We start from the raw sequence: 26,826 nt of genomic DNA on the forward strand, positions 1-26,826 counted from the left end.
AGCCCACAGTCAGTGTGGTCCAAGAAGGCCGCGGTCATAACTCCAGCTATATCCAGCATCCATATGATCTACCTAGGAACAGCCATATTCCTGGTCATTATGACCTCCTCCCAGTAAGACAGAGCCCTGTTCACGGGCCCTCCCTGGACAAGCAGTCTTAAGAGGGATAAGCTTCTCTCTTGCAATGTGCGCTGCTGAATATTCTCTGACTCTGAAAGAAGACATTCCTTTGACTTGAAACAATGGTACAGACTGACTCCAGCTGCGGGTTAGTTATTACTTTCACCTGGAACTAAAGAAGAGCTTCCAAGTGGGACTGGAGTAATTGTTCAAAAGGTCTGTTTGCAAAGGCAAATCCTATCACTCACCCACCCCAAACCCCAAATCCCTGAATTATATGGTCTTTTAAAACATTTAGGATACAGTTACTTGTCAACATCAGCTAAATATCGCTAAATATATTTATTTATATACTTAATTATCTGAAACATAATGCTTAGAAACATGTAGAATAAGTTTTACAAACGTTCCTAGGGGGAAACGAGAACTGGGGAGGGGAGTGGATTATTTTAAAACACCTGCAATAGTACCTATGTCCTTTTGGTTGCTGTTCCCATCATGTTTGATTACCTAATTAGTACACAGACACAAACTGTGCTAATATTAATCCTGAAGTACCTACATATGTCTGGTCCATCAAATTACAATGGCCAAGGTTACAGAGTTAGTATATAGTCTAAAGCTGACAGCTTCCATTTTTTAAAATAAGATTTTAATAAACACAAATTAACTTTCCCTCTTCTGCCCTGCTGGTAGTAGAACAAAGTGCAGCAGCCTCTTTTGGTCTACGACAGTATTTCTAGGCCAAATTCCAGAACACTGCAAGTAGTCCTGGCCTTGTCACGTCTCCTTAGTCCACCCAACATCTGAGTCATTCCAGGGGGAAACACAACTCTGAGGTGATGCTTTAAGCAAACAGTCAGACTGATAAGAATTAAGTGTCCCTAAAAATGGCTATTTGGCCTCCCAGATTTTTTTGGTTGGCATTCCTTGACTCAGAAGAGTACTTGCTTTTCAAGCATTTCTTCATAAATCTTGAGCTTGATGTAATCATTAGACAGAAGTGGATACAGCAAATTTAAATTGTTTAAAGTACATTATGTTTTTTGATGGAACTAAATTGAAATGACCAAAGAAAAAATGGACTGTAACTGGCTGTTGTAACATGATGTTAAAAACTTTATAGTAAAGAGCATGGAAAGATATGAAGTACTTCTACCTTAAAACCACCACCTACTGACTGAGATGGCCAAAACTGAATTACAATGAGCTAATGCTCCAGATCCCAGAATTCAAATGTGTCACCTACCATTAAACATAAGTAAACGGGGGCGCAGATGAGTCAAAAATGGAGCCAACTCCCAAACCCCATAAAGAGGACCTCCTCACGAGGATTAAAGATCAAAAGGGCAAACCAAGGAAACTAACAGTCACCCCTATACCACTCCATTCTCTGATAACAGTCCAGCCAGTAAAACTACTTCCAAAAAGGTGTACAGAAGAGGATCTAAATGACTGCAAAGCTGGAATAGCTGCTACAGGAAGTGTGGGAGTTCTGAAGCCCTTGATAAAATTTGAAGTCTGCCATGGAACCCATTAGTTTGGGTAATAACCAGCAAAAGCAAGAAAAAAAAAAAATGAGTACAAGCCCTTCACCACTTCATTGAAAGCTTAAGCAAATGTTAGGGGAAAATATCTAATACTTACATGAATGCTGCATGTGTGCATGGGAGCAAGTGATCAGCAATAGCAAATTTACTTTCCAAAAAAGCCTTATTAAAATATAAATACTAGAAAATTACTTTGTAGACCCAAGTAAATATTTCTCATACGTATGTAGAAAGAAATATAAATAACTTACCTCAGTATATCAGGGCAGCAAATGCTCAATTGTCTTTGTGAAGCAAGGATCAAGAATCATGGCAAAGTAAATCAGCAAGGAGAAACTTCATCTCAATCCCAGGTTTTTCTCTTCTCCCCTTTCCCTGCATGTACAGTAACAGCTGCCTGGCAAACTGCAAACAAGCAGCATCACTCAAGTTTCAAGTTTCACCTCTTTTTGCCAACTATCTTCTGGGCAAAATTCAACAAGAGGTGGCAGGGTGGAATTGCTAAAGCACTGGGTCAAGAGATTTGAGTGTTACTTGCCCTCTCTGGGCTCCTTTTCCCCCCATGTGTCAAAAAGGGACAAGCAAAGATGTGTAAGAGAAACCTAACATCCCTTCAGCTCTAGCATTCTGTTTAAAGAAATGTATCACATATCAAATCAGACAATACAGGGAAAAGGAAAGACAGAGGGTGTGATTGGTGACAACAGCTGTCTTCACAAATATTAAGAGTTACTGGTAAAAGACATTTCAATCTTACAGAGCAACCATTAGGAATGTCTGTCTAGCACTGTCACAGGTAGGGGTCATGGTCAACCTCCACATGTGCGCTGTGCATTTTATTGGCAACTTGGAAAGATTTGTTCAATTATTTTACAGAAACTAAGTTTTCAAAGTGATGCGCATATAATTCAAATTAATAAAGAAAACAATTATTGTACAATAGCACTCAGACTATGAAATGGCAATACTTTTTTAAAACAATCCAGATTTGTAATATATTTGTTCACTGTGCAGAGGGATCATACCTTGTACAAAATAAATTAATTTCTCAAACTAATTTATGGGAATGCCTACTGTTGTGTTGCAAACCAAAAATGTGTCTATAATCTACACCTCAGGTTTAAAAGGTAGAACTAACCTACGTTTTTTGTGGTCACGTTAGACAGAGAAGTGAAAATTATGCCCATAAATGCTTGAAAATAAAGTGAAAAAGTCCTATCAAATTTATAACAAGTCTCTTCCTTTAAAGTAATGAATGGGAGCAACATATTCTTAATTCATGTCCAAAAATTACTGAAAATCTCATAAACATCAATATACTCAAATAGAGAATTCCTCTGCTGTCACAAAGATGTGACCTCAAAGACAACTATCACAGCCTGTGCTCAGCTCAAGACACAAAGGTAGTTCTATGGAATGGAATAAAGGCAAGTGAAAAGGCTACCTAATTTGCCTAAGTGCAATGAATAGCTTTCTACTAGGAGAAGTTATCACCTAGTACAGTATCCTGGGTGAATCTGTCTTTAGGACCTTTTAAAAAACATAACCTTGTGACCTAACTAGTACAGGAGCAGCAGAATTAATTGTTATAAAATACAGATGCTAAAAAACAGCTTACTGAATGCATTCAGTGGTGTAAGTTTAAAATTTCTCCTTCATACTTTCAAAGGTTTGTACATAATCCTCGTATCTAAGTCAAATTAAAACCTTTCAACTTGTCAGTTCATAAGGCCTAGGTGATACTCAGTTATTCCCATTTAATAAAATGTTTAACCAAGAATACATTTTTAGTAGAGATTAAAACTCATTCAGAAAAAATCCTCCTACCAACAGATAATTCTCAAGGGCTGGAGCTTGACATCTTAGGGCAAGACGAAGTATAATCAAGAATTATAAGACAAAAACGGTACTTACCAAGAATGATAGTGTCAGATTATGACTTAGGAGGCTCAGAATACTACCCAATACCTAAATGATAACCAAAGGCTTGAACTCAATACAGAAGATTCAAGAATAATACATTCTCTTAGCCATTCATCTAACCAGAGGGAAGACAGAAGAGGCCCAGAATATGTGCACAGAGAGGAAATGGAAAATCTTTCTTAGAAGGGATGGATGGGTACATTAGGGATTCATTATTCTATTACTTTAAATTTTGTAATTTATTAAATTATTTGTAATTTTATACAACTTTTAATGAAAAAAATTGTTAACCTGAATGGTAATTCTCAAACTATAGCGCCCCAGACTAAACTAGAATGAACCCTACCTAGGGTTAGCCCCCTTACTCTTTTAGATGGTCCTTATTCTGACATGGGTTTGGTTGCAGGGGGGTTACATAGCAGGAATGTAAATATGAAGCACATTCCCTGTCTTTGTGGATCTTACAATGTAGCAATTTCAAAAGGGCAGGAATAAATGGAGGGACCTGGGGATTAGTCAGTGCTGATTATACATTTTTTTCCCTGACTTGCAGAGCTAGAAAGACTCTGAGCAGAGTCCTTCTACAGAATGTAGAAGTTCTGGTCTCACATTCCCTCCTCATTCTAGCTTTGCCTCCCAAGCTATTGTCCAGCTCAGCAGATGGCCCTCCAGAGCCTGGGATAAGAGAAAACATGGGGACCCAAGATCTTACAAAGTCCTGTTACTTAGGCATACACTTAAATGTAAACCAAAACCAGAAACCTCCTCCAGAGTTGGTTTCCTATCAGATAGCCTACATAAAATGTTGCTTCCTGCAGTTTCCCAGACTGTCCCGTTTCAGGCATGACCTTCTATAATATTCTTAGGCCCATATGATGGAAGGCTTTAGCATGGAGGCTAGTACAATAGTCAGCAACTTCTTAAACATAAGGAACCACTTCCCTAGAGGGGTCTGAGAAAATGGTATGCAGAGAGAATGGCGGTTTGCAGTACAGGAATAGGTGCTAAAGTCAGTATATTTATTCATTGGCATGGGGACAACAAGATCCGAGATTTTGTGACAGGGCAATGTTAACATCCACTGACTCAAACAAAGGGAAGGAATCCTGTTGGCTACTAATTTTCACTACCATCACTCGTACTGGTAACAGAGTAGTTAACAGCCAATACAATCTGCCAGGACCTACCCATTCTCTGCTTAATAATGCTAAATAACTAAATTCAAATGTTTAGACTACTAATAATTAGATTACTAGACTAACAGCCAAAGGATGCCATTTAGTATCGTATGTACACACATACACCTATATGCTTGGATACAACTTTTAATGAAAAAAATTAACCTGAATGATAATTCTCAAACTATAGCACCCCAAGCTAAACTAGAATGAACCCTACGGTTAGCCCCCTTACTCTTTTCGATGGTCCTTATTCTGACATGGGTTTGGTTGCAGGGGGGTTCTATTGAATTGCTAGCTCTACAGACTGGTGTACCTTCTTGTAGATTCCTATTAGCGACAATAAAAAAAAATAAAACACAAAATGTTTTTAAAAGTTCTCTACCAGACATGAATATATTTTAAAGTATATATTAAAAGCCAGCAAAATTTTAACAGTAAGAGTCAAAAAACAAGCAGTTCTCAATGTACAGTTGACACAGCAGCCCATCAGGTACTCCTCCCCTTAGCACAGATATATTACTTTGTTACAAATTGTTGAAATTGAAAGTCATTTTGCAAATGATATGAAAGCTTTCATCTTATTTAATGGAGTTAATATGCAAATAAAGGTAACATTCTAGTGGAAATAAGAATATCATTCTAAGGCCAAAAACATCTTGCAAAGTGTACATTTCATTTTTACTTAGCTATTATATTTGCGTTAGAATGTATAATTTGGCTCTAGTACCTGAAGAGTTCATTCATAGAATTACTGAATTAGAGCTGGGATGAGCCCCAGAAATGATCTAATGCGGTCGGTCCCAGGTCCCCTCATTAACTGAAAGGTGCGGCTCAGAAATAAAATGACTAGAAGAGCTGAGACTAGAATCCAAGTCTGTCACCCAGTCCAGTGCTATTATACCTGCTACTTTCTTTCAACTCACAGAATTTGCATATTTTCTAATATATACCTTAATATATACCTAGTACCAAGGTCCTTTCAAATATTCTTTATCTTCCAATTCAATTTTCAGAGACATGGATACTTCAATTGAAATTATCTCTCAGGCTATTGGTCTCCCTTAATGACAGTAACATTTGGTATTACTTTATTGTTACCACCGGCCTCTATAGTTTGGAGAACTACAATCATTCTTTAAAACTTCAGAATGAAAACTTGCAGGTTTTTTTTGGCACATTGTATAGGTGAATGGAAAAGGTGACCTGTCAAATCCCAGAAGAGGGTATGGTACCAGCACAGCCTGGGCCAGAAGGACAAAAATTAGTCCTATTCTCTTTAGCACGAATCTGGCTGTTATGCTAACCCATTATATGACGTGGATCCTTTCATGACCTTCATTCTTTTTTTTTTCCACACAGAGAATGGATGTCATCACAGTCCTTACACAAAATTCACACATATTTTGTTTTGAAAATGTTTTCAGGCTTATGATGTTTGTGAAACATCAAGTAACCATATTTCTCCTCTGTTAAGAAAAAAAAAAGTCCACAAACCGAAACCTAACAGGCTGGGATACGTTTATACATATCCACACAGCCTTTGAATTATTCTGCTTTGAATTATTCTGGTATTGACCAAAATTGTTTAAGTAGTAATTTTATCTCTTTAAGGTAGATGGAAGAGATTATCACAATAGCCCGAACCACTGAGGGTTTGTATTTTGTAACTACAAGTCACTAAAGATGTTCATTTTCCCCAATGATGAAATAAAAATGACTAGCTCTGATGAGCAATCCAAACTCTTAAGAAGTCTTCACTTTTCTGCAGAACCCTTCAGAACTTAAAAGACCTCTGGCATAAGTCAGAGGTTTTAGAATTTAGTTAACACCCCTTCTTAGAGTTTAGCATACTCAATGCAATGGCTAAATTAGAAAACTTCCCCCTTACAAAGTAACTACTATTAGAAAAAAAATCAGACAGCACTTAAGAACATTTACCTACAAGTTTAAACCAAGTCAAAATGGCTAACTGACTTTTCAGGAGAATAAGTTAAAAATATATATATATTCAAAGTTAAAATAACTGAAAAGCGAGGTCATGCAGCAAAACACTTCGAATAAACTGCCTTGAGCCCTAAACTATCATATTATTTTAAAACTTAATGTTTTTTACTTGAGACAGTTCTGTCTCCTCATACTATCCAGAATTAAGCCATTCATTGAAATGCAATCAAAAACTATTTTTCTACTACTACTTCCGGTTTCTTGGAATGCTCCCAAGATCCAACCATGCCCAAGGCAACTTAAGTCTATACTTGGTAAAAATTCAGTTACTTTATTCATTTTCAATTCAATACTTAAGTTTCTCCTTCTCTTAAATTAAATTTTGTAAAAAGACTACCAATTTTCAGTAAAATAAGTAGTGATGGAGCTTCTTCCTGGGTCTGGTGACACTGTTATGATGAAAGTACTGAGATTAATTACTACCCTTATAGTTTTGGTAATACTTTTTCTAAGAAAAGCATAATTGAAGTACATGTCTAAAATCAAAGCTGAATACACACAATGGTGCCTCCAATTCAATGTTTACTTTGTAATGCAAGGGCCTATACACTCTCATTTGTTAGAATCAAATATTCCATGGCTGCATCCAAACCACTCAAAGGGAAAATGTAATCTGACAAAGAATCGGCCCCCTATAACTGTTTATTAGAATGCAAATATATTCCAAATCAATAACTAAAAAAAAGTCAAGTTACAGAGCATGCATAAAATACAAAGTAGCGATTTACAAATAGATAATAGTATCTTCATACCAATACACTAAAATAAAGTGGCTACAGAAGCAAACCGAAAGACCGACCACAGCAATGCCTTCAGTGCGCCCCACACGTCATGAGCATCGCAAAAGACAGAAGATTAACTATGAAACATAGTAATCTATGCAAGCCCACACATACACATTTTGGGGACATTCCACCATCCTGAATCGTATCACTTCAGTTGACACAACTTTCAGAACACTGCAGAGTAAGTGCTTAATATTATCCACAAGAAAGTAAAACTAAATATTAGTGTGCACACTTCTGAATGAGAAACTAGTTGCTCTACTGATTTCAATAATGTAGTGGAAGAAAACTATTTCAGGTCTGTATAATGGCCTAAATGCATTCTATTTAAACTCAAGGTCGTATTTCATCTTAAGTACTTAAAGAATACATGCCTTTAAGTGGTACCACGTGAGAAGACATTAACCTCTCACTGTATTCTTTTGACATACTGAAACCTGATATTTAACTGGACTATATTCCATAATATACTGCAAAACTCAAAAATCAGCATCATTAAAATAACTACCCATGTCTGCTGGTGAATATGGTGATAAAACTAGGTTGCATTTCATTTAATGGGAGGTTTTAAGACAAAATTAACACTTCACAATTTGATACTAAGAGCATTAAACCAGTTATTGCCTAAGCAATAAAATGCCACATAAACTACTGCTGGGAAATTAGAAAACTTAAATGACTTATCATTAACTTGGGCTTCCTGATCATTCTAAGAGGCACCTCGGATGGAATTCCACCCGTCTATCCAGTTCCCAGCCTGCCGGGCAGCAATGTCTAACATATGGCCCCATAACCATACCACCCACAAACGAAAATATAAGTCTTCTGTGTTTATTAAGATAATTCTTGTCCAGAAAAAAGTGCCTCTCGAATCAACTTTGATGCTTACAAAAATTAAAAAACAAAATTTACTAAACTACATAATCCTATTAAGGCATTTTAGAAATTGACTTCCAGAATAATGAAAAATTTTCAAGCTCTCAAAATCCTACTATGTTTATAGGGCAATTCTTAGATTTGCGGATATACTGCAGTGAGAGAAGAGTGTATGAATTACAAGCTGCTTGTTATAAGCTGCTCTGTGGCAAAATGATAGCTTATTACTAAAGTCTTCTTAGTTTGATTTGATCAAGACCAACAGGTCTGAGCTTCAAGTGATCAAGTTCTATTATGTTCTACAGTGACAGGCTTCCATCATGAAAAGTAAACAGTAATTGAGGAATCCAAACATTCAGTTTATTAAACTAAGGCTAGTGAAGCCATAGCATGAAAAAAAGCTGCAGTCATTCGGGACAAGTGGATAATTTTATAAAGCTAAAATCAAGACTTAAGACATGGAAAATATGTAAGTATGAGGAAGTAATAAAACACAAAAGTGACCACAAGAATTACAAATATATTTAAATCTCAGACCTGGGAAATGGACTATACACAGCCTTCTAGGGGAGAAGAGAAATGCCTCATATGTTCTGACAGCACTGCACCTTTGGCTTGTTTTCAGTGGTTGGTGGAACATGAATAGGAACCACATTGTTGCTTGGAGACATGTCATTTTCACGTCTGTCTGACATTTGCTTCTGGGAAACAATGCGGTATATCTCTGAGCGAAAAGAAAAAAGAAACAGCAATACTCAGTGTGAATAGACCCATCAATAGTTGACATAAAAGACACTTAGAGGGAGAAGACATATTTGCAGGAAAAACTGTAAATAAATGGAACAGAGAATGCATAAATTTAAAGTTTTATTTTCAAACAGCCACTGATTAGAGTCAATCCATTGTATTTAATTTCTCTTAGGGTAAGAAAAGAAACAAATGTTTTCAATTTCAGAGGGAAAGATTCACCAATTAAATAAATCTTGGATTAAAGAGATTACATAGTTTATAGGATTAGATCTAAATTAAACCATGAGACTATTTTCATTCTATCCTTACCTAAAAGATCTACATACAGTGATATTGTACCACAGAAAAATAAATTTGCACTAAAAAATCTACATACAATGACACTGTACCACAGAAAAATAAAAATAAATTTGCACTATTAGGCTCACTAGGCATTTTTCTTGGCTGTGTAGGGAAAAGCACAACTTCATAAACATGCCAAAATCCCAACGTACTCTTGGAAAAGGAGAGAAAGATAATGTTTATCAGTGCCTCCTGAATTAAAGCTAAATTATAATTAAATAATTATTCAAAACAGGCAACTTAAGATTTTATATGACACTTACCAAAACTAATAGTTGAGTATGTATCTCTTCCACTAAATGTTAAACTCTATGAGGACCAAAACCGTGTCTATCGTATTTATTGCTGTATCTCCAGCACACATCATATAGGAGGGGTTTGACAACTAACTGCATGAATAATGTTATTAAATTCCTCTACAACAAGTATCTTTAACACATTTTATTTGGTCTCACACTGCACTGCCTAAAAGTAGTTCCCTCTGACTAGATTACAAACTCCTTGTGAGCAAAGATGATATCTTTTTTGTGTGTGTGATAAAATACTTTTATTTCTAGTTTTGAAAGAATATTTTTGCTCATTTGGAAAATCTTATACCAGACTAGTCATAAAACTGCAAATCTGAAACATATTACTTTTTAAAATATTTTTTTTTCAGTTACAGTTGACATTCAATATTATTAATATATTAGTTTTAAGTGTACAGCATAGTGGTTAGACATTTATATAGTTTATGCAGTGATCCCCCAGATTAGTCTGTAGTGCCCACCTGGCACTATACATGCTACTGCAACACTACTGACTATGTCTCTATGTTGTACTTTACATCTCGGTGACTATTTTGTAACTACCAATTTGTACTGCTTAATCCCTTCACCTTTTTCACCCAACTCCCCAACCCCCACCCCCTGGCAACCATTAGTTTGTTCTCTGTATCTATGAGTTTGTTTCTGTTTTTTTTTGTTGTTGTTCATTTATTTTGTTCTTTAGATTCCACATGTAAGTGAGATCATATGGTATTTGTCTTTCTCAGTCTGATTTATTTCACTTAGCATACATAATCCCCTCTAGATCCATCCATGTTTTCGCAAAGGGTAAGATTTCCTTTTTTATGGCCAAGAAATTGTATCTTACTAATCTTTGTTCTCCCAATGCTCCTTCTCTCAAAGAAATACCCTCAAAAGGTAAAGGAACTCTAAAAATGGGGCAAATTGACCTGATATACCTATTATGATGTACTATGAAGGATACATGTATTCCTATGAAAGACATCTATATAGTCCTGCCAAAAATGTTTAAAATGAATTTATCATGAGGAAACAACTAAATAAATTCGGACTGAGGGACAATCTATCAGACAACAGGCCAAGATGCTTCAAAGAAGTTATTTCATAAAATACATTGAAAAGATGAGGATAAGTGTTCTAGATCTGTGCTGTCCAATATAGTAGCCACCTATTTAAATTAACAAAATAAAATTTAAAAATCAGTTCCTTAGTCCACTAGCCATATTTCAATTTTAGTATATGTGCCGCCGAAGCAAGCACAACTAGCCATATTTCAAGTACTCAATAACCACCCGTGGCCAGTGGCTACTCTATTTGTTACCTCACATATAAGAGAATTCCATCAATGCAATGTGTGATCTCTGACCAGATCCTAGACTTAAAATGTAAAAACCAAGTCTATCAAGTAGTACACATGGAGAAACCTAATATGAACTGCACCTTATATAATACAGTATAAACACAAATTTCTTGGACGATATACGGTATTGTAATTACGCAGGAGGATGCCTTGTTCTTAGCAGAGAAAATGCTCAAGTATTTAACAGTAAAGTGCCACAATGTCTATAACTTATTTTCCAAGGATTGAGCAAAGGGGAAAAAAGTATATAATACACGTGGAACTAAACCAGATGTGGCAAGTTGATGATTCTAAATAAAGGGTATAGAAATAATATATATTATTGTATTATTTCTGTAAACTTCAAAATTTTAAAAATATAAAGTTATGGGGTAAACAAAGAGAAAGTGGACTCTTTTTTTTCAAAATGCTCCAAGAACATATTACCCAAGTGCAATGTGAACATTATTTGGATTCTAATCTGAACTGTAAAAAAAAAAAATTGTTGAAACAGGACATTTTAATATTGTATGAATAACAGATAAGAAATTACTGCCGATTTTTAAGTGGCTTTGTTGTTATTGGTTTAAGTCTTAATCTTCTAGATATACATCATGAAATGTTTACAAATGAAACGCTGTGTTATCTGGGATTTGTTTCAAAATACTGGAGGAGGGACTGAATGGAAGAAAAACTGGACATGAACTGATAGATGATAGCTACATGGGAGTTCATACTATTCTACTTTATTATGTTGGAAACTTCCCAACAAAAAGTTAAAGAAAAAGAAATGTACTAACTGAATTAATACATTTTCTCCAAATTAAAAACTAATTTCCCTGAAGTTGAATAGCAAACTGTACTAGTCCACTGAATATGTAAACTAACAAAAACAGGGATAGCTAGTATACCTTTTCTTATGTTTTTTTGGGGGGGAGGAAAGGGTGCTAAAATTTATGTTTAAGAAGGTCGACAGTGGTTCAAAGCTGAAGAACGATCAAGAGGCGAAAAAATATTACAATAAAGGCTATTAACTAGAATTAAAAAAAAACAAGAACAACAAAGGATATGGAGTCTTCATTTAGATTATTTTCATTGAAAAGGGACGAGACTGAAGAATGTGTCAAGGGTAAAGAGAAAGACAGTCATTCAATCAGGCTGGTGGCTAAGGAATGAAGATAACCATCAAATTACTGTAAAACTATACCATTCATCCTTTATTCTTCATGTTTTCTCTCTAATCCCAAACTGGATGGCTCTTCTTTTTCAAGTGCAAGTGACTAAATGTAACCCTCTATAAATTTTAACTTCTCTTCAAGTTGTTTTGAACACTAGGTTAAGGGGAACCAAAGCAAAAAATATTTTGCAGGTTCTTACATGAAAAGCAAATAATGCAAGAGAGGAAAAGGCAGAGTTCTTGGAGAACATAGAAAGTTAAATAATTAAAGAGATCTCATTACTAAGCAAGAAATTTGAGCAGTGTTGTGTAACTGTCTAAAAGTACAACATACTGTTTTGTAGAAATGGATAATTGCTATATTTGCTCCAGTCACCAAAAAAGATGTCTGCTAATAAAAATGATAACCAAGCAATAAATAAAAAAAAGGAAACTGTTGGTGAGGAAATTGAGAGAAAATTTTACTTTCGGGTAGAATGGGCACTAAGAGTCTACACAATTAATTTGCTTAATGTCTCTGTGGCTAGATGTGTCACTTAAAAAAAACACTTTGATAAGAAAATAGGAAGCAGGTACCTTTCTAGCTGGTATCTGATTTAAAGAAGGTTATTTAAGTGGGGGGAAGGGAACAGGAAAAGTAACTTGCTAAACCAGATGCAAATATTTTCCTCTTTCAAGGGCATGTTCTCCTTCAGAACCAAATATATACGATACGCCAATTCCTGTGCAGTCCCTTTACAAGATGTCCAAACAACAGGTAAAGTCAGAAAGCAAAGGAATTGTTTTCTTGTTCTTATTATCAGGATCTCTTATAGATCCAAATATAAAGTAAAACATTAATATACGATAGCTTTAAATACAACCAGGCAAAGTTAAACAAAAAAGACATATATGCCTATTTCTACTCTAATGGAAGTATGGATCAAGGTGCCAAAAAAAAAATTCTAAGGAAGTTAAATGCAACTGTTCCAAATTGGAGAACAAAGACAGATAAAATTGTTCAGTGCCTCCAAAAATTTGAAAATAGCAGTGGCCTGAGTTATTCTACTATAGCGTAGGTCAGAATTTTTTAAGTCTTCTTCAAACCCACTGCTCTCCATGTAAGTTTCTAAAAGATAAAAAAAATGCTGATTTGATACACTGACAAGTATCTAAAAGGTTGCCATATGCCAAGAGCAAAGCAACTACACCTAACTGAGATTCTCACTACTCTAGTAAAATTACAGTAGTCCCACCCCCTTATCTGCAGGGCAAACATTCTAAAAACCCCACTGAATGCCTGAAACCTCAGAGAGTACTGAATCCTGTATATTTTTTCCTATACGTACAAACCTTTTCACTAAATAGAGGAAGTACTTTATGGCTTCTCTTTGGCATATCTGAATTGCCAGCACAACTACTCTTGCGCTTTGGGGCCATTATTAAGTAAAAGAAGGGTTACTGAAACAAGCACTGCTATATAGTTGATCTGAAAACCAATTGGACAACGAAGTGATTAACGAATAGACCAGCATATACTGCAGGAAACACAGGCCAAAGGGATGAGTCACGTCCTGGACAGGATGGAGCTGGACAGTGCGAGATTTCATCCCACTGCTCAGAATGGCGCGCAATTTAAAACTTATGAGTTGTTTATTTCTGAAATTTAGTATTTTCAGACGACAGTTGACTGCAGCTAACTAAAACCATGGAAAGTGAAACCTCACATAAGGGGTGAGAATACTACTATAATGCCCGGAAACTCTCACCCCACTTTTAAGAGTCAATATGCTAAGTGAATTACAATTGTTTCAACCACAAAAGAATTTTGTCTTTAGACTAAAAAGATGGTTTGGACTTACTAATTACATTGAGAAACTTGTCACATATCACCTTAGCCAAGTGATCAGAGTTAACATTATCAGTAATGAATAAAACAAACCAGTATCATGAGCCTCCCTGTCTGATGCACTGAGAACACTTTTGTGGTGTTCCTGCTGTAATAACCTGAATTTCATCATGAGGAACATCAGACAAACCCAAACTAAGGGACACCACAAAATAACTGACCGTATCTTTCACAAATGTCAATAAACAAAAGAAACAAAAGACTAACAAACTGTTCCAGATTAGAGGAAACTAAGATACAACAGCTACGGAAACGCAATGCATGATCTGATTCCAGACTTTCTTTTGCTAAATAAAGACATAATTGGAACAAATGGCAAAATCTGAATAAGGTCTATAGCTAAACAAAGATGTTTAGAGTTATTACCTAACTCTCTGATTTTGATAATTATACTATGGTCATGAAAGAGCATATCCTGATTTTTAGAAAATACACAATAAAAAGTACTTAGGTATAAAGGGCAACACATCATTTGAAATAATACAGAAAAATCATGTATATTTTAAGAGAGGAAGAGAAAAAAAGAACTCAGATATGGTAAAATGTCAACATTTGGGACATATGGGTGAAGGGCATTTGAAAATTCTTTGTACTATTACTGTAACGTATTTAAAGCAGAAATTGTCAAAATTCAAAGTTAAAAGAAAAAATAACAGATTATGGGAAGTATGGATTGAAAACATTCTTTAATGAATTTGAGGATGAAAGAAAACAAAACTGCCCTGAAATGCAGAGGCTGCACAATCAGTCAGGCTCACTAATGTACTAGCTCCACGTAATCACCTCGAAAAAATACCATCAGCAAAATTACGCCATGGAGTTACTGTCAAATTCATGGATATCGAATATGCCATGGGTTTATTCTAAAACAAGCAACACATTAACTTTGGAGGAATAATGTAAATAAATTTTCCAAGACATAACTTTGCATCTTAAAAATTAAAAAGCTATCTTTTCTTATAGCAATATCAAAATACAATGTAAATGCTCCCTTAATACTGTTAACATTTGAGGTACACTTAAGCATAATGAGATTATTGTTCTCTTTCCTGTTTTGTCTATGCATTAATACTCCCACTGGTATAAAGAAGTTTAGAACAAACATCCTAACACTTGCAAAACAGCACAGATGTCTGCTGCCATCCGCAGTGATCTCTGCACAGATCAACACTGAGATTTATGCGGGAAGCTGAGGAAACAGTGAATAGAGAGACGTGAAGTGGTAGTAAGTGAAGCTAAAGTCGTTTGTTTTTAAGCAACATTAGTCAAGCAATAAAAAAAGTTTAATCTACAGAGAAGTATAAGAAAAATAGCCAGATGTTCTTTAAGGACAAAACAGTTCAATTTTAAGTATATACATCACTGCTTATTGATTAGTTCATTAGTCCACTTAGTATTAGAATAAATGGGCTAGAAATGGAGATCAGAACAGATGAACCAGAAATTACAGCAGAGGAGATTTAATGGGACATAAAAAACATCCCAACAAGGACGGACTAAAGTTTTTCAAGTGAGGTTTTCGGAAGCAATAAGAGACTCAGACCTTCAAGATCACTCACTCATTTTAAGATACTATGAATCTGAGGATCAGTGACCTTAGTTACACAGAGAGTGGGAGCAAAGTGACTAAAAAGTAAAAGCATACCACCTCTCCTGGTTCTAAATTTATACTCTACATATTGACAAAAGAATCCACACTAAGTGTTTATAAAGAATTTAAAAATACCAGATTTGAAGACATACTACATATTTAATCAAATCTTGCTTGCTTGAAACAATCTGCAATGAAACTTGACATAGAGAAGATTCTAAAGGAAAGCTACTGTGTTCCAAAGACTATTTATCCAACCCCAGCACCAGTTCTTTTAGTTACTATTCTTCTGGTTAACAGAAAAGAATTCTAATAAAACAGGCATACAAATCACCAATATTTAGTTTAGTTTTAATCAGTTATTTTTGCTCATGCCTTAACTGCTACTTAACTACTAATTTATCAACTGTTCACTATGTACCAGCGAGAGCTAAGTATTTTACATGTATGAACTCATACACTTATTTTTGGAGCCTAAAGTAGATGTCTCAGTGACAGACAATTCTTTCCTATGGGTTAGAGAGACAAAAAACTTGAAGTAACAACGTAAGAGTCAAGTCAAATCATATGACAAGGTATTTATAAATACAGACCCTCTCCAAAAAGAACATCACAGGACTCCCTAAAACATATTTAAATTTTACAAAGAAATTAAGGCCTAAAAAGGTTAAGTAACAACTAAGATTATAGAGCTAATAAGTAGAGGAGCCAGGAAAAAAACCAAGTCAGGCTTCTAAGTTTATGTTCTTAAATCCTAGGCTTATTCCCTACATTTTTATAGTAGAATAACACATTTAAAGGTTAAAATATGTTCACCTTTACTATAAGTGCTGCATACAAAGAAAAAATTAGAATCTTGTTATAATTGGAAACTCACTTAGTTAACCATTTCTCCATATAGACTTTTTAGAACACCACATAAGACTGTACTATGTATTAAGACTGGTGAGTTCTTAAAAGTAATACAATTTTAAAGTACTTAAAACAATGTATCAAAGTACTTAGTAGAGAATTATGATGAAATTTACTGATAAATTGGTTATTCTAATAAAGTCAAGGTAACGATGAGCTAACACAAATAAAATACTTTCTTATCCCTGAGTTTGACCTGGTCCGCACATCCACGTTCCAAAACAGCATGAACTTTGTTCCTTTCCCACTATTTAGTTAAAACTTTTCTGTATGCAATCACTGGCTGATTTTCTCCATAGGTGACACCTTGCTTCTACAGTGTATCATGGGAGAATTTTACTTTTTGTTTTTTCATTTTAATTTTTATGAATATATTTTTCCCCTAGCTGATTCTCAGAATGAAGAATGCCTTTCCTTTACTGAATTTCAATAGAGCACTTTTATCTTTCCATAGCCAGGATTTCAATATTTATCTAAGAAAGTATATTTAAGCATTACTTTGTGTTTGTGACCATGAATTATGGAATACATGGACTGAAATATCAGAAGTGAGTGAACAAATTTCAAAGTATTTTTCACACTATCAACCAGATGAATTAGGATGATTAAAGCTCAGCAAGCAAGGGTTGGAACTGATTTTGCACGCTAAACAACTCTTGCTATAGTAGCTCTCAAATGATAGTCATTCTCAGATATATGATTTGGTTTCCCAATTAATTTGTTTAAATTACCTTCCTAAAACTTCCAATTCCCACTGGTATAATCTGAAAATGCAAGTCTTACCTGTCAGAATTGTCTGAAAAGCAGCTTCTACATTTGTAGAATCTAAAGCAGATGTCTCAATGAATGACAAACCATTCTTTTCTGTGGGGAGACACAAAAACTTCAGTCTTGTCCAGTTTTAATACAAGGGATATAATATACTCAAGCCTTTGGAAAGGAAAATAAAACACTGCTAAGACCTAAGACCTCCCCAACTTCTTGACTGATAAGAGTACCATTCTATTTACACTTTAGTAGATTAAAAATAACCCTGAAAAATTTTTATTGACTTCTTCATTAAAATAAATATTTGTTACCACTAAATACTATCCCCAGAATGAATGACACTACTCAAAATATAGTAAATTTATCGAATACCCAGTTATTTTCATCCCTTACTGTCCTTTTGTCCCCATCAACCACATAGCTACGGTATGAATGCAGATGGGTATATGTGATTCACTTAGAATTCTGTAGCTATATTGTTTGAAATACAGTTCTTGACTGGAAAACTTAAAAAACTAAAATGGTACAATACTAGTGGAGGGTCACACACAACCTTCACTAGCCAAGAATGCACAATATTGCCTTCGGGCAGGCTGCCTCTAACAAAACAGGGGCAAGAGACAGGCGGACTCTCTGTAAAGCTAAAGAAGTTTTAACTCCTAAGCAGCTACATGCCTGTTTGTCCTTGACGCTCCCTGGCCACTACTTTTCAGACCCACATAGAGCAACCTTGGCAAAACACAGAGACATAATGGATAAAGACATGGGGAACACAAAATAAATTGAGTTCATCTAACCATTCCAGGGAGAGAAAAGATGACGGTCTTTACATTCAATTTTTGACAGCAAAAACTCAAAATACTATAGTGTTTTAATGACCCAAAGTTAAGCAAAAGAGCCATACAGTTATCACACACTTTCAAAACAACAAGCCTTCCTGAGCATTCATTCAGGTTTACCTTTTCAAAATTACTGTAACTGATTACCCTCACTGGAAGGATTATCAAAACTGCAAGATACACCAGCAAGAAATACAGAATCACTGTAATATCATGGAATTCATATCACTAACCTGCAAAAGCTCTTGCTTCATCTGTAGGAACTGCCCTGAGATGACGCAAATCACTCTTATTGCCCACAAGCATTATAACAATGTTACTATCAGCATGATCTCTCAGTTCTTTCAGCCATCGCTCTACATTTTCATATGTGAGATGTTTAGCAATGTCATAAACCAGTAAGGCACCTACAGCTCCACGATAGTATCTGAAAACAGAAACATGTACTTAACTATCAGAAGACAACCACAAAATGGAAGGGAACACCAGGAAGAACTAAATATATGGGTTATATATATTTTAAAACACACTTATAAATTTCAAAGTCCTAATATTGGAATTCTTAAAAGGAAAAAAAAGTACCTTTTCCATTACCCCAACTCAGCTAATTCACTCAATGGCAGCCACGTCACCTGATGGCAGCCTATTTCACAGAACGTAAGAACTGTAAGACTTACGCTGATGTTATAGCTCGGTATCGTTCTTGCCCCGCTGTGTCCCATATCTGTGCCTTTATTGTTTTCCCATCAACCTGGATGCTTCTTGTTGCAAACTCTACTCCAATGGTGCTCTTGCTTTCGAGATTAAACTCATTTCGAGTAAATCGAGACAGGAGATTACTCTTTCCAACACCAGAATCTCCGATAAGGACAACTGAAAAGACAAAGAACTTCATGTCAGATGAATGAGGCAAACACATTCAGAATATCAGCATGCGTTAAAGCAAAAAAACAAACAAAACAACAATAGGGCATCTGATTTTTTAAAAGAAATGGGGTACGGGTGAATTGAATAGCCCAGTTCGCCACCTGCTAGCAACAGATAAAACCAATTTATTCCTTTTATCTTTTTTCTACCTGCATAATGACTTCCACACATCATCTGCTTGGCACAGATACAGTATCCCATCTTACACATGCCGACATCTACTACCGTGTTTCCCCGAAAACAAAACCTAACCGGAAAATAAGTCCTAGCATGATTTTTCAGGATGACATCCCATGAACATAAACCCTAATGCGTCTTTTGGAGCAAAACTTAATATAAGACCCGGTCTTATTTTCAGGAAAACACGGTAGGCCAGATGACAGGCTAATGCATTAACTAACCATCATTACTATACCAATCTTATTACCTCAGAAGGTAATAACTTGAAAGATAAATCCTAAACTAAATGAACAATTTGTGATACTAAAATGTATCAGAGTCATATGAAAGCAACAAAGGATGGTAGTGGGTGGTGAGGAGAGAAAGAATACTATGTTCTACTTAGTTTCACCAGAGTGTGCGACATCTCACACTTTGGTGTGACCAAATACTGGGTGTAACCTCAGGACTTACACCTAGGCAAAAATGAAACACATTTAACATGTAACATCAGGTTTATAAACTTTGCCACCCAGATCACAGAAACTACAATGACCCTTTAATAGACACATTTATCAGACTGGCAAGAAACCAGAGACCCCTCCAAAAACAAACACCCCACTAAATTTAATAAGGGCCTTAGGAAGCTGACTAGTAAATCTGACTTACTCTGACTCAAGACCAAAGCAAGGTGGGCATACCCTTTCACTTATGACTTCATGAAATTTTTTTTAAACAGGTTCTGATTAGATGAATTTATTTCTTACTATTACTATCGGAGGCAGTTTATTTACTAACTAAATATATGGAGATTCTTTTACGCCGAAGGCAGTATTATACTTAAGAATTTCAAAAACAATAGGGAAACAGGCAGTTATATTAAAACGTTTCTAACTACATTTAAAGAACAAAATGAATTCACAGATTTACAGAAGCTGAGAGCTCGATAACACTTGTTTCCTTTGTAGAAAATTTTATAAACATTAATAAAAAATATTATACATTCCTACTGTTGACTACTAATGCTTTTTCTTCTCACTAGCTAATCGATTTAGACACCAGGACTAGAAAATCAAACATCCAAAAATGACACCAAGGAATTAATACCAAACCCTACTACAGAGATTGGGATTTGGTGGAGGTGGAGCGGGGGGTAAAAACTGTGCGAGCTCACTGCATCTGGTCAGAGGGCAAAGAGAATCCATTATGTATTCCTTCCTTGCCACAAGAGCAATATAAGCTGGCCTCTGGACAGTCTTGGAGGGAGTGTATTATCAAATGCATATCTTTTTGGCTTCCTCTATCAGCTGATTCAGCAAGAAATCATCCAGGCGGTAGTGATTCCATGTAGCACAAGGAGTCATTTCTAGCTATATCGTCAGAGGTGTCAACGGTATTGTGGCAAACACAGATATTATAATAAATACTTTAATTTGGATACCAGGGAAGAAGACATTATGGTTATAAAAGTAACGTACAAAAACAATGCACTTCCAATTTTACAGGAAGGTTGGTGGGTATGTTCATTTCCAAAGTCCACCATTCTGGACGTGAGGTCAAATCTCAGTTTCAGCAACAGTCTACCCTACTAACAGGATATTCACTATTGTTTCTTAGTGCCAGAGGCTGGATGTTCCGTTGAGGAAACCTCCTTGGAATCATTTCTGGCCCCACACTAGCACTGAGATATAAAAGCCTCACTTTAAGAGGGAATAGGAAAGGAAAAAACCAAAATGTTGAACGTTTCTACGTATAGGCACTCAGATATCAATCTACTGATTCAGGAACCAGTCACTTTGTTTAAAGCCAGAAAATAAGACATCTAGAATGATGACAACTTTGGAAAATAAACTCAAAGAACACCCTCCCAGAAAAACTCTGAGAACTGTCAAGTTTTTGGTTTCCTCCCTTTCAACCTCCACTGCAACTAGCGATTACGTTCACTGCGCCCACCCTCACATCGTTAAGCCATCATAAAATCAGTCATGGGGTGTTTTCCCCCTCAACGTAACCAATTAGTTTTCACATTATAAAAAATAGCACCTTGATCTGAAAATAATTCAAGACTCATGAATGCTTTATACAAGGGGTGTCCAAACTTTTCTCAACGTTTTTCACCAAGGGCCATATGCGATAAAATACACAAACAGCCGGGCCACTGACTCGAGGTGAAGTACGTATTGCCTCACCTGGTTTATTTAAGTCAACTAAATATATTTTTGGAATTTGCTGCGGGCCAATTAATAATGGATTGCGGGCCGCAGTTGGCCCGCGGGCCGCAGTTTGGACACCCCTGCTTTATACAGTATAAAAGTCATCTCAACTAGACATGGACAAGATTGTCAGAATTAAGACTAACAACTTCTTAAAGGATCATATCTTATATGACAACAGAAAATATCGGTTCTTTAAGAATAGTGCTGCCAAGATACTAAGATACTGAGAAATGACACAATAAGGAAAGCTGCTTCTATTCAGTTACCAAATGAGAAACCAAACCAAGAAGTAAACATTTAGGCTAAAGAAATAAACTAGAATAGATTAAATTACCTAAGTCACAGAAGAAAATTTACTGGCTCTAATTTAAAAAAAAAAACAAAAGATGGTGGCCCAGTTCAATGCAGCGGATGACAATGACATGACCTGCCATCCCACCAACTGGTGATGGAAGGTTACAAGTGGCACTTCAATGACACTGTGCTCACTGTGTAGTTTGCACCCAACTACTGCTATCAGTGAGCTGCCTGGGCCAGAAGGTCCAGAAGGGGGGGTGGGGATCAAGGCTGACACACTCTTTAATTGCCACCCTCCAACTTCCAGGTGTGGGAATGTGGCAGCCATCTTGGCGCGAGATGAACATATCCAGAAAGATCATCTTCGAGGCTGCTCCCCAAGAGACACAGGGCATCCCCTCCAAAAAGCCCATAGCTGACTATTTCCTGTGCACCCCTTCGGCCCTTGCCCCACTCCAGCTCCTCTGGCCCTTGGACCACTGTGACTGCCCACTTCTTCAGGCAGAGGCTGGGCAAGGGGACGCTGTTCTCAGCACCACTATCCCCCCAAAGAGGGCATTTCAAGGGTGAGGACTTTCTCTGGAGAGGCTCAGAGCCTCAGAAACATGCTCCTCTTCTCCTTTCTCCCCACTTGAACCATCAAGTTTCCAGTAATTTTTGGTTTTTTCCCTTTTTGTTTGTTTTTACATAAAACATTTTTTAGAGGAAAAAATTCTAATAGAAAATGGTAAAAAAAAAAAGTTCATGGACTCAAACTTAGTTTCTAATAAAATAACTTCTCTCATTAAGATGACAAAATTTAATTGCTTTTTAAAAATGTGCCAAACTATATGATCACATCTATAGTTCAAGAAAGGAATTTGCGGTGACTTTGCTGTTTTCCATAACTATAGTTATTTTAGGTTAAAAGTACTTAAACATTTTATAACTACAGCCATCGATGTAATGTGTATACATACGTGCATGCGCAACAGCATCTACATATGAAACAGCTACAGCATTTCTAAAATAACCTGATAATATTTACGACCACTTGGTTAACGTCTGCTGAATTTTAAGTATCTCTAATACCTAATATGAAATTTGGTTCAATATATACCAAATATTAGACTCCTAAATGTCATAAAAACAGAATATACATATGAATTATCCATTATTTAATTAAAATTCCCACCTCTTTACCCTCATTTACTTTTATACACTCTCTCGCAAGCTAATACACCGGACTAAAATTTGATTCAACAAATCAATCATAGCACATCTGACCTACTACAAGTTATCACCTGAAGGAATAACTGATAATTTCCATACTATTTTAAATAAACAAACTTAGAAATATGTTTACTCTTTCAACTATATTCATAGTCCAATTTCACCAAAAGAATTGTTAAAATAAAATGCATTCAATAAGGCTTAAGTCTAGACATGTTTTTCCAGATTCAGCAGAATCTGAGTTGCTCAACCAACAGTTGTGAAAGAAAAAAACTAGCAAGATGCAAGACAGCAAAGTTCCTACGATCATTTCCACTGACAATCAGCTGACGGCTAATTACTACCGACCTTCAATGAGATTAAAAAGAAACTGGTATAGACAATATATCTGGATATTTTCGAAAATGTGACTTTGATTGTATTGGTGTCTACCACAGTATTTGTAAATAGGAACTATGATTGATGTTTGTTTCACATATGTGTCCCACAGGGCCTTAACCACACTGTTGGTAAATACTTGTAGAATTAAAGTACTTAAAAATAAAAAGTCAAGTTTCTTAAAATAAAATTAACTCCTACCTCCAAAGTCTCAATATTCAGCTTAACTAAAGGTTAATGTTCAAGAACAAATACATCATTTAGAATAACTGTCCTGCTCTCCCTATATTACATTTCCATTTGGACCACTCCATCTTATATGAATCAAAATATCCCTTCATTTTCAACTGGTTAGTTACGAACTACAAATTCCCTCAACTATTAACTTTGCTAGATAAGCCTTCTTCCAAATAGAGCTGCAGCTCATCTCAGTAAATAAATCTCTGTTGAATGAAATCATTTTAAAATAAAATTATTATTGCTTCATTTTTGTTTAATTTTAAATTATAATTCCATAAAGAAATTGGCTAAATAATCAGCCCTGAAGTAAAAAAAAAAAAAGAACAAAAAAGTGACACATCCTGTTAAGAGCTTTAAAAAAAGTGGAAGAAATCCTTCTCAGCAGAATTTTTAAACACCCTACCTTAAACAGGAAAATGTACAACAAAATGAAACCAATAACCCATGGAAATATAAAATACTTTAGAACTTCCTAGTTTTAAGTTTCTTATTATTTAATTGCTCTTATAAAGATTCATAGGTAAAAATAACTGACAAGAACCACAGTAACTTCTTTCACATTATTACCATTTATAGAGTATTCACAGAAGTTTAAAATTTTACAGCCAGTCTCATTTCATTCTCACAACAGTCCTGAGAGGTATGTCTTGTTTTCTTTTCATAGATGAGGGAACTGAGGCTCAAGAAAGTTAACTTTCTCAAGGTTACCAAGCAAATTTAAGACCTGAGTCAGGATTTGAATCCACGCCTGTGTGATTCCAAAGCCCTGTGCTCTCAATCATTGTTAGATAGTCTAAGCCCAAAATTAAGTTAAAATTCCTTAAGCCAATCCAGCATAACATTACTAGTGAAAAAATAAATGGCTTCTATAAGCAATATTTAAGCTCCCAACCAAACAGGAGAAATACTGATAGTCTCTTGTTCTAAATTAATTATTTCAAAGGCAGCTAGCGGCCCACTGCCACTGTACCTAAATAAAAAAAAAAAAAAAAAAAATTCTCCCTTTAATGGCTGAACCCCAGTCTCCAGGGTCTCACTTAAGTAACTTCACCAGACCTCAGATGACTTCAGCAAACAGTATGTAAACTAATGCACGTTTCTTTTTTGTATTTGTAAAATGCATTAAGTACCCTCTTCTCTGTAAATGACTTTCTCCCGGGGAAAGGGAGGATACTGAAGGTACTCACAACATATAATAGAATTTTCTGGCCCAGAGGAGTAAGTGGTGATAAGAATATGTCATCAGCTAGGTTGTCAAGATTTGCAAAGTATTGGTAAAGCAAAGAAATGTTACCGCCTTCGTTTAGTCATTCTGAGCACCCAATGGCAAAGTCAGAAACTGTCACCATGCTTAACACTCTTTTTAAACTCCACCCTCCACTGTAAAGCTTTAAAGCAATGGCTTCTTCCTCCCTGGTAATGATCTTTGTTCAGTACACCACTGATGGCTGCCCTCCTAATTCAGTAAGCAAAGAAAGAGCATCAGAGTGAGGGCGCATTCACCGAACAAAAAAGCTTTTAGTGTACTTTTTCTCAGGGAAAACTGTACCCCTTTATCTGTTGATTAAAAAAAACCAAAAACCACAAAAAACTATTTGGATTCTTTCCGGACTGCCCAATAAGCAATTCTTTCTATCCATTCCCCACCCTCTAACAGGTTTTACTCAAGGGCACTACGATTCTCTCTCATAAGAAACATTTGATTTCACCAAAGAGCACACAACCCCCGCCCCCAAACACACACACACCTTTTGAGAAAGGTATGGATCCAATTAGGACTCTTCCCTTCTGGTTCTACAAACACTAAAAGGCTGGACCCTCCCAGTATTGCTGCAGGAAGCAATCAGTCCAGAATGATAAAACGAGCTCGTATTTGTGCAGCGCACAGCCTTTCCTGCTCAGGAACTGGGCCTTCAGGTCTGGCAAGGATAACAGCCACCACCCATCCGCAACCCCTTCCCGCGAGCAGAGTCAGGAGTTACCCCGGGCCGGTGGCGCCGGGTAGGGAGGGTAGGAGAAAAAAAGGTTAGGAGGGAAATCACATCACTCTGCCGGGTCACTGCGACAAGTGCGTGCGTGGGTCACTGACAATCCCTCTGGCCCTACTCCCCACCCGTGGGGTCGCACGGGAGATGTGGGAGAGCTCTAAACTACTTGGGGAGGGAAGGCAGAGAAAGAGCTACCAATCCCCGGGACAGAACTGTGGGACGGGTGGGGGCCCCTGGCCCGCTCAGATTTTCACGAGGGCCTAGCCCCGGGGTGGAAGAAGATGGCCAGGAGAGCCGCGGGTCCGAGGGGACGGGGGGAGATAAGACCTGTAGTGGGAGTCTGCGCCGAAGGCAAGATGAGGAGCCAAGGAAGGGCTGGTCAGAGCGGTTCAGGAAGGGGAGTGAGTCCAGCAGGGTGGACACTGAGGGGGAGGGGGCGCCAAATCGGAATGATACATGGTGGGAGGGGTGACCCCTTTGAAGCGGCCCTAGAATCCCGGAAAGGAAGACGATGTGGGAGATGGGAGCCAGCCGAGAGAAGGACACACGGTGAGGGGCTATGAGGCCAGCGAAGGCCTTTGGGGAGGTCCCTCAAAGATCGGTGTGTGGCGGCGACTCCCTGTCTGAGGGGAGGAAAAGGGGCTGAGCCGCGAGACCGCGGAACAAACTGCACCGAGAGGGAAGGGCTAAGGAAGGCCGATTTCACACGGGGGTAGCCCCCGCGCGGGTCTCCCGGGAGTGTCTCGGGCCCCCGAACAAGACTCGGTGGAGAGGAGGGGAGCCCATGACCTCACCTTTGAAGAGGTAGTCGTACTCGTCGTCGCGGGTGCCCATTGCGCGGCCGAGGAGCGAAGGGGCGGGAGCAGCAGTGGTATCGGTGGGACTAGGGGGCGTCGCTGCAGGGGTAACCCGAGCGCGGATCTTCAGCTGCCTGACCGGGTGAAGAACCCCTCCCTGCTGCTACGCCACTTCCGGCGGGCCCCAGCCCCTTAGGGGAAGTGCTTCCGGGGGTGGGGGTGCCCTGCCCCTGAGCCTGCGAAGGGCGGTGTGCGCGGAAACGGCGTCCGTTTTCAAATT

General features: G+C 37.1%; 2 protein-coding genes across 7 annotated transcripts in view; one reads left to right on the forward strand and one right to left on the reverse strand.

The window, feature by feature from the left end:
• MEGF11 (multiple EGF like domains 11) overlaps positions 1-8,884 on the forward strand; it is a 342,599-nt gene extending 333,715 nt beyond the window's left edge. For all 6 annotated transcript variants that reach the window (XM_033107352.1, XM_033107351.1, XM_033107353.1 and 3 more), the window contains one exon: positions 1-8,884. In XM_033107352.1, the coding sequence (XP_032963243.1) occupies positions 1-161 (161 nt within the window). In that variant the 3' untranslated portion in view covers positions 162-8,884.
• Positions 7,407-26,735, reverse strand: RAB11A (RAB11A, member RAS oncogene family). Its single transcript, XM_033107359.1, has 5 exons — positions 26,544-26,735; positions 19,010-19,205; positions 18,566-18,759; positions 17,509-17,589; positions 7,407-9,163 (listed from the first exon to the last, which is right to left on the reverse strand). The coding sequence occupies exons 1-5, from the start codon at positions 26,581-26,583 to the stop codon at positions 9,024-9,026; spliced, it is 651 nt and encodes a 216-aa protein (XP_032963250.1). The 5' UTR covers positions 26,584-26,735; the 3' UTR covers positions 7,407-9,023.
• Positions 26,736-26,826: the final 91 nt, after the last annotated feature.

This window comes from Rhinolophus ferrumequinum, chromosome 6, assembly GCF_004115265.2.
Source record: "Rhinolophus ferrumequinum isolate MPI-CBG mRhiFer1 chromosome 6, mRhiFer1_v1.p, whole genome shotgun sequence".
NCBI classification, from domain to species: Eukaryota; Metazoa; Chordata; class Mammalia; order Chiroptera; family Rhinolophidae; genus Rhinolophus; species Rhinolophus ferrumequinum.

Bases quoted from the DNA above. Each gene is read 5' to 3' on its own strand.
- RAB11A (XM_033107359.1), bottom strand. From the start codon at position 26,583: ATGGGCACCCGCGACGACGAGTACGACTACCTCTTCAAAG. The intron at 17,590-18,565 runs GTTAGTGATATG...GTCTCCCCACAG, and splicing joins TGAAGCAAGAGCTTTTGCAG to AAAAGAATGGTTTGTCATTC. The intron at 9,164-17,508 runs GTAAGACTTGCA...CTTTTCGCTCAG, and splicing joins TTTTCAGACAATTCTGACAG to AGATATACCGCATTGTTTCC.